Raw genomic sequence first — 8,958 nt, 5'->3', positions numbered from 1 at the left:
GTCTCACTCTTAATACATTACCCTATCCATTCATCTGGCAAATTATTTTCTAATAGTTTGGCATGTGTATTTATGACAAAGGTTGATTACAAATTCTACAATGAGGGAGGGTTACTAAAACAATACAGAAAACAACCTGTACTAAATCATTTAATTCAGAATAGGAATTTAGATTTTAAATCAGATAGATTATAACTTTCATTTTGTAACTAGTACATATACTTGCAGACTGCTCTTAGCTATGAAAGCTGCTTGGGAAATAGCTGATCTTCCAGTTACTCCTGTTTTAATGCCTCAGTACTACACGACTTCAGGGAGAAAAAAAGTTCTAAAAAGACTGTCTTTGACCCAATTAGTGAACCAGAGATTTTACAATTTGGAGGGTAAAGAAATGAGTTAAAATTTCCAGGTTATTAAGAACATGGGGGGCTGGGGAAAGGCACTTACAATGCGGTTTTGCAGGAAATGGAATTACTGGATTGGAGAGATAGGTTGCTTGTTAGTGAACAGATATTCCTTGTCAGAAAGGCTGCAAAAAGAACTCTAAAATCCGAACTTTGAGAAAGACCCACTTTTAAGGGACAAGCAAAGAGCACTGGGAAGTGTTTGTGTAGTAGGAGAAATTCTAACCATAAGAACAGGACTGTAAAGGAGGGAAGGGGGAAGCATTCCATTCACTAGTGCTGCAACTGAAAGTGAGAGAATGCTTCTCAACAGCCTACTTGAAGGTCATATTAGCACCGGAAACTACGTCCAGTAGGAGAGGGGACAACAAAGATAAGGGTAATATCAGCTGTATGATTTAGAAGATGTAACATTTTCCGGAGTATCAGTTTGTAGAGAATCTTTTTTTTTTTTTTTACTTAAATAGTCTTCATCTGTCATTTGCTAACAACTTTGATTATGGAAAGAATACACAGAGCTTTAAAATACATGCAACTTAAAATAACAGGAAAAACATTAAAAATTCAACTCCTTTATAAAGTTTTTTCCTTTACTATACATTGGATATATCTTTTATACATCAAATAGGACTGCTTCCAAACTAGAAATAATTATTTTGAAAATTCTATTAATTGCTTTTTAGGTATTAAGTCAAATATTTACTGTGACTTCAGGTAAAAATTGACAACTTTCTACATATGAATTTTATATAAATAAATAATTGCTACTTAAGTCAAACAAATAATTCTTCTGATAAAAATGCACCAGACTTCCTGAAACCTTACCAGAAGAAAGGTTAAATGTCACAGATTCTAACCAATGTCTATACAAAGTAACTTTTATGGTTTTGACTCAAAATGAACTCATTCTACCTTTGTCAAACTACTAAGGTGGAGCCTAAATACAAAGTAAGAGAAAAAATTCATATGATGTCATGAAAATATACTAAAATCAAAGATAAACTGTTCTATTTAAAAAGCAAAAATGAAAAGCGAGAATGAATAAAACAAATCCCCAGGTACTAAACTTGTTGTCTTGTGATTAACTTGTATCTTTCAAAAGGTATATACTGCTATACAGGTGTATACTGAAATAAACTTGCATTTACTGACAGTTTCTATTGTTTTGGATCTAGTTAACCTAGATCTTATCTAGGCACTAAATAGAACCCTTTAAGATTCTGGTTGGCACTTTTTAGTGATGACAGAAGAAAGGGTAGTGATATGAATGGAATTTGAAGAGTTATGGATGACAATTTTAGGAATTTACATACTCCAGTATTTTGATATACTAGTAACTCAATGGACGTATGAAAAGTATACAAACTACATTTGAAATGTGTTTACTTAAGAATATTCAATTTCTCTACCCTTTACTAAAATACTATAAAATGAGGCCCATATGTAGCCTAGAATATCTAAATTCTGTCTTCATATTGAAGGAGATACCCTAACAGAGGCTGATATCCTGAAACCTCTTCAGAAATACAGACAGCTCCAAAGTGAAAAATATTGTGTCCTTTTTAGGTAATGCATCTATCTTCTCATGAATGGTCTGTTTCAAAATTTTTCATAAGAGCTTACAATTAGATGAACTAAAAGAACTAAATACATATAAACATCTACCACCCTTCTATTTTAAATTCTCTAACATATGTCTATATACCTTTTTTGGAAGCACTGGTTATGATATGGGGAAAAAAGCATATGGAAGTATGATTTTGATGTAGATGGTATCATACCTAGAGTTTATTCTGGGAGGCAGTATAGCAGAATAGACAAAAGCCTATATACTCCAGAGATCAGCCTGATTTTGATTTCTATTACCCAGCTCTGCCCAAATATGTGCTGTATGACTTTGAGTAAGTAGCTTAACATCTCTGTCTGTTAAGCCTATTAATTCATTTAAAAATGGGACTATGAGTACCCATTTCATAACATTTTTGTGATAAGTAAATCAAAAAGTAAAATGCATTTAGAATAGTGCCTGGTCATAGAGATATTGGCTATTATTAAATATCTTACTATTCACCAAAATAATATTCACCAAAATGTAAAAATCTGATTAAAAAATTGTGACAAAATCAGATTAGTACAGGCATTTATCTGGGACTTAAATAGGACTAGAAAACGGCCATGTTAAACAAATCTCCTTAAAACTGGAATTAAAATTTGTGGATAGTAAGGATTCCTTGTAGTCAAGGAATCTATTATTTGGGATGAAATCTGAAGGATTACATGGGAAAATAGAGTTAAAACTCCATCAAATGCTCTGTTTTATTCACAAATCAGAAATTTTTCAGTTTTTCAATTTTTCAGTTTGATATATCTGTGGCTTGGTAAATTAATAATTTAAATGCTAAAAATATAAATAACTAGAAATAATCTTTAAGTGTTAAACAATAAGGAAATGTTTAAATAAATTATGATTTATGTACTTGACTATCCATTAAAATGCTTCCAAATATTTAGAAGAGGCAAATGCTCATGAAACATAAGTACAAATACAAAACTATATACAAAGCAAGATCAGTATTTTGTTTAAAAATAGACTATTTTATGCTTGCCAAATGTCAGTTATTTGTATAACACCTTCAAGATATTTGCCATATTCACACATTTACATGAAATATGGGTTACTGGTTTTGTTTGCATTGAATTAAAAATTTAAGATTATATACTTTATTTCTGAATATGAGATGCTATAGACTGTAAGACACATCATTTTATGTACCACTGAGAAAAAAATGCTACCCGGTAAGCTATGATCTGACACCAATTTTAAGACACAGTCCAACATCAGCAAGATCAATGTATATGAGAGCCAATCAAATATGGTAGCTTTTTTGGACCCTGCCTTAAGCAATAATATCCAAAAAAATACAGCTTTCATTTATTCAGTGTATTTTCCAATAGGCATTAAAATAAATACCTAGTTACTAGAGTAAAAAAGATTAAAAAGTATAATCATGTAGCAAAAGTAGCATACCTACTACATGCTTATCACTGACCTATCTATAGGATCAACTATATAACTTTTAATATCAGCTATGTAAATACAGGTGCTTTATGAAAATTACCTGTTTGTACAGCTTGCTTACATATGTGTAGTATGTGGAGCTGACTCTTAGAGAATGGGTTCGACATTGGGTATAGGCAAAATGTCCCTTGAAAATCTCTTAAAACCATTATATCAAGCATATGTGTTTTGTAATACACAGCCTGGTACAGTAAGGTTTCTGAATTACTGGACTACAGGAAAAAGCAAAAAGGAAAATCAACATGAAGTCTGGGCAATCAAACTCCTGCTTACTTGCAGAGTTTATTCCATACTGTTTTAACATTTAGCCATTATAACTTTAATATATGGGAATAAATTGGCTTAAAATTGTAAAGATTAAATTAGTGGGAGATCTCTATTATCCACTGATTAGGTTCTAAATTTAGGTTAGAGGGGAGTGAGAGAGAGGGATTGAGGTGGGACTGGTAAGTATGAAAAGAAATCCAGAATGAACAAAGATACATTTTCTTTTGGGTTATTTGGTCTTATATATTCAATATGAAAGTAAATTATTAAGCCTTGGATTTCAAGAAAAAATGTTTACTGAAAATAGAAACTGAAGAGATTCATGAAAAACAAAAAAAATAGGTACTATGAAGACACTATTATCTGAGAACCTTCCATTCCTTGAAAGAACCAGCTGTGTGTTGCCACTTTTCAAGACTTCACAGTGTGAGATTTAACTCCACAGTCACAGTAAGTTTCAATTTTCATCCACAACAGAATATCTCAGTCGGCTTTTGAAATTCAGTGCTCACCTTTAAAGTATTTCACAGTTTTAACTCTTAATTCTAAAGTAGCATCTTCATCACATACAAAAATAGTTCGGGGATGCTGCTGGAAAGCGGAAACAGTCCACATGTGATTGACTCCTTCTTCTATTGCTTTGTACAGGGCAAATGCCTTGTGTGCCCCTGTTATGAGGATCATTACCTGAAAAATTATGAACACCAATTGGTAAAACTTGTTCCAAATGAGTAATGAGCTCTATTTTTTTTAAAAAAAACAAGGACTTCGGCACCAATATTTTTTCTGAGAGAAAAAGAAAAATACATAGTTCCACATCATAGTTCAAGGTATTTATTTTTACTTTTTAAGGTAACAAGCACAAAATGTTGCTTCTAGTTTAACAAAGCAAAATAATACCTTCTTATGGGGTATTAGTGCAAACATTATAATACCTGTAATTATTAACACAGTAAATGATGTATAAAAGAAACCTGGGACAATGAAGAAAAAGGACTATCTTGCAAAAGCAGACTTACAAATCTATGAATAATTTATACAATGTAGAATGATACACCAAATTGCTGTAGTCTAGATAAGCAATAGATATTACGCCAGAAAAGCAAAGACTCTAAAACAATAGATAATTTGAAGAGTTACCAAGAAACGCCTGAAGAGCATTTCACTGAACATGTGCTATTCAAAGTTGACTCAGAATAAAAACTGGATTTAAAGAAGGATTAGGATCTATTTAAACACAGGAACTGTCTTATAAGCACATATGACTGATATTACCCTTATAAGCTACAGAAAATCCAAGATCTTGGTCCTCAGTCCCTAACTGCCAATGAAATAATGCAATGACATGTTGCAAATGTGAATGTATGTGTCAGAATCTTGTCTTCATCACCTTTCAGCTGGAAACTGATTCCACTTAACACCTCATCTACACACACATTTTTGTAATGTAATACATCTTTAAACATTTTTTTCCTCATTACAATTGTTGTAAAAAAGAATGTTAAAACTGCTGTAGTTCTAAAATATTTATAACAAACTTTGTATTACATATTTTGTAACTAGACCTAAAATGGGAGGAAATACTCGGCACTCTCCTTGAATTACATCAACTCCTCAAAACCAACATGAGAGAAATACTATTCTTATTCATATTTTAAAGATAAGGAAACTGAGGCATATTCTGTAACTTGCCCAAGGTTTTGGTAAGATACAAACAAGCAGTTTTATTCTACAGCCCATATTCTTAGCGATTAACAATTACATTGCCTCTTGTAAAAGTTCTAACAATTAGACAATATGAGCTAAGAGTCTTTTCATTATTGAAGCACACTCTATAAAAAGGTAATGGGACAGGTGGCAAGAAATCTCAACATCAAGTATATATACTGAGAAAAAAAAAGACAACCAAACTTTTATTGGCGAGAAAAGTAAGTACATACCTACCATTAACGTTATGAAGGGAGTGGAGTTTAGAGGAAAGAAGGCTACTGGAAGCTTATAGGATGAAGAATTCATTATTGGTGTTTACAGCTAACGTGTAGATAAAACAAATTGCTCTCTAAATAGACTTGATCTGTGATTAGTTATATCTGTTCTACTCTCAAGGAGATTATTTCTCATATCATGGGAAAGGACAAACTATATGGAATAATTTGGTATGCTTGTTCAAACTGCAGAATCCCTAAATTTAAAGAATCAATCTAGGTGTGGATACCAGGTGATCCTTATGTACACTAATGTTTGAGAACCAGTGCTCAGGCAGATGTTGCACTGATACAGCTTTATGCTACTTAAATGTCACAGTAACACTATTTTAAAAGGTTATCAAAAAGCTAAAGAATAATCAACATTTAATCATCCCATAAACTGATATAAATGATTTACAAAAATTTATAACCTCATATTAAATCCTCCATATCCCTTCTTAGTTGGAATTTTTAAGTCAAATGTAATTTTTAATAAATGAGGAAATTAGCCTGGGCAGCACAGTGAGACCTTGTCACTTCCAAAAAAAAAAAAAAAAAAATTGAAAAATCAGCCAGGCATGGTAGTGTGCGCCTGAAGTCCGAGCTACTTAGGAGGCTGGGGTGGGAAGATCTCTTGAGTCCAGGAGGTTGAGGCTGCTGTGAGCTGTAATCACACCACTGCACTCCTGTCTAGGCAAAAACTGACCCAAAGAAAAAAACTTAGTATTTGAGTAATTGTTTGTTCTAAAAATCAGCATTAAAAACTGTATTACATCTTGTTAAATGTAATGTATTACATAACTCAGTTTCATATTTTAGAAATAAGATTGCTCTAAAATCCTTTTCTCAACTTATTGACTATGAAATTTCAGTCCTTGAGAGGTCTTTTTTCATATACCTATGATTTTTAGGTTTCTCATATATTTTGATTGACAGTTTGTATCTATTTGTATGTTCAAGTTTAATTATATCAAGATAAGTTACTTATTCATCATAGCTTGTCTATACTTTTTTCCTCTGAACCTGTCCGATCTGGCTACCAGAAAGGAACAGAGTTCTGGGTTTCCATATAATTTAACTACATATTACCATGAACTGACTACAATTTGTTCTGTATTCTCAAGGAAGAAAAGATAAATTAATCTTTTCTGTATTCTTAAGGAAGAAAAGAAAAAAGATAAGTTACTTATTCATCATACCTTGTCTATACATTTTTCCTCTGAACCTGTCCGATCTGGCTACCAGGAAGGAACAAAGTTCTGGGTTTCCATATAATTTAACTACATACAACCATGAACTGACTACAATTTGTTCTGTATTCTCAAGGAAGAAAATGACAGCCCAATTTAAAAAAAAACTTAAATTACACAGGGTCTGCTGTTCAGAGCTCTTCCATGCTGAAATATACCAAATGTAGAATAGTTGCAGCCCCAGCTGAGTTCCTTTTCTCCTGGAAACCAACAGGGCTCTATCATCCTACATAACATACAGTAAAAAAGCATTTAAATCATCCTGAGAGCTCCAAAAAAGATGTTGTGTAACTAGCGATGCATCATTGTCCCAACAGTCCTTTCATGAGACACTTACAATAAAAAACAAACCATGTGATCAGTTAAGATTTTAGGACCTCAAACTGGAGCAGGAACTGGCAAGTAGCACCTCAAAAGTGGTGGTGCTTAATTCTTAGTTTACAGCTTCAAAAGACTTAATTGATCCCTAAACATGTCAGTGAGATTGACAAAAGTTAGTTACTGAAAACTAGAAAACAATTTATACTGCAAAGAGAATGCAATCAAAATATCACTTATTCAGCATCATAACCCGTACAAAATATTAATACATTGACATCAAAGGAAAAACAACAAAGAACATTTAATGCTTACTTCTCTAGCATCCATCACTGTCCCCACACCAACAGTTAGAGCCATAGTTGGCACTTTTGATAAATCTCCATCAAAATATTTGGCATTTGCCAAGATGGTATCCATTGCTAGAGTCTTTAATCTTGTCCTTGATACTAAACTGGATCCAGGCTCATTGAAAGCGATATGACCATCTGGACCAATTCCTTTCAAAAGAAATATACATACATATACACGATGTAAATAGGTTTCACAAAGTTCAATGTGCATTAAAGAACAACAAAAAAACACTTACCTTGTTTGTTTTTATACTTGAATTCCTATTACTGCATTAAAATATTTGTTTCTGTATTGATTCAACAAATGTTTCCACATTTTCTACATGCTTAGCAATGAGCTGACATGATTCTAATAGTAAAATTAAGTATCACCTTATATTAATATAACATTTGATAATTCATAAAGCCCGTTCACATGCATAACAGATTAAATATTATTTAATAATCTTATGAGATGGTCAAATTAGCCATATCTATTTCCCTCATTTCCTCCACCTTTTTCTACATACAAAAGGAAATTTTGATGCTCAAGAAAAATAAATGACTTGTTCAACGTCACAACTGGGTAAATACTGAGACAGGACTCGGATCTTTCTTCTGATTCCTACTCGGACATCTTTATAGTCACACTTTAATTTACTTGGTTGTAGTCCAGATAGCGCAATAACTAGTAGACCTTTCTGTAGGATAGTTTCCTCACTTATAAAAATGTGTGGATTGGACAAGATAATGTCTAGGTGAATAGTTTTTTTTTTCTTTTTCAAACTTCTGACTGTAACCCTTGTAAGAAATAACATTTGATGTTGTAATCTAGTATATATATACACATATACAACACAAACATATAAAATATAATTAAGACAAGAATTGCATGAAATCATACTTACCCTTACTAGGAACCATACAAGCTGTTTTCTATTACATTGCATTTCATTAACAAAAGGAAAATGTTGCATGTAACTGGCTATATTGATTTTATGATATAATAATAGGTGACAACCAGTTTTAAAAACACTGCTTTAAAGAGACCTAGTGCCAACTCTAATATTCTAGGATTACCTCTAAAATATAGACAGGAATATGACATTCTTATTTGAAGGAAATGGAAGGTAATTCTTTTCACAAACTTAAGAATCTTTCCATGACATACATAAATCAAGTTTTATTTATAAGTACCCTAGTAGCTAGTCACATTTCTGGCAACCTCAGACAAAAAATAAATCCGCCAATTCCTTGAGTCATTAAAATATCTTTTACATTTATATTCTGCGTCTTTAATGATATCTGTATTTTACTGACACTTAGCACACAATTTTAACA

General features: G+C 32.2%; 1 protein-coding gene across 4 annotated transcripts in view; it reads right to left on the bottom strand.

Annotated features, from left to right (window-relative positions):
* LOC105487690 (glucosamine-6-phosphate deaminase 2) overlaps window positions 1-8,958 on the bottom strand; it is a 37,785-nt gene that overhangs the window by 14,546 nt on the left and 14,281 nt on the right. For 3 of the 4 annotated variants that reach the window (XM_011751224.3, XM_011751226.3, XM_011751225.3), the window contains 2 exons: window positions 7,601-7,785; window positions 4,263-4,437 (listed from right to left, as the gene is read on the bottom strand). In XM_011751224.3, the coding sequence (XP_011749526.1) occupies window positions 4,263-4,437; window positions 7,601-7,785 (360 nt within the window). Of the gene's footprint in view, window positions 1-4,262; window positions 4,438-6,201; window positions 6,419-7,600; window positions 7,786-8,958 lie in introns of those variants that run through there. The other variant, XM_071093654.1, reaches the window with a different exon arrangement.

This window comes from Macaca nemestrina, chromosome 3, assembly GCF_043159975.1.
Source record: "Macaca nemestrina isolate mMacNem1 chromosome 3, mMacNem.hap1, whole genome shotgun sequence".
NCBI classification, from domain to species: domain Eukaryota; kingdom Metazoa; phylum Chordata; class Mammalia; order Primates; family Cercopithecidae; genus Macaca; species Macaca nemestrina.
The sequence above is the reverse complement of the archived record's forward strand: the minus strand, read 5'-3'. Positions and strand labels throughout refer to the sequence as shown.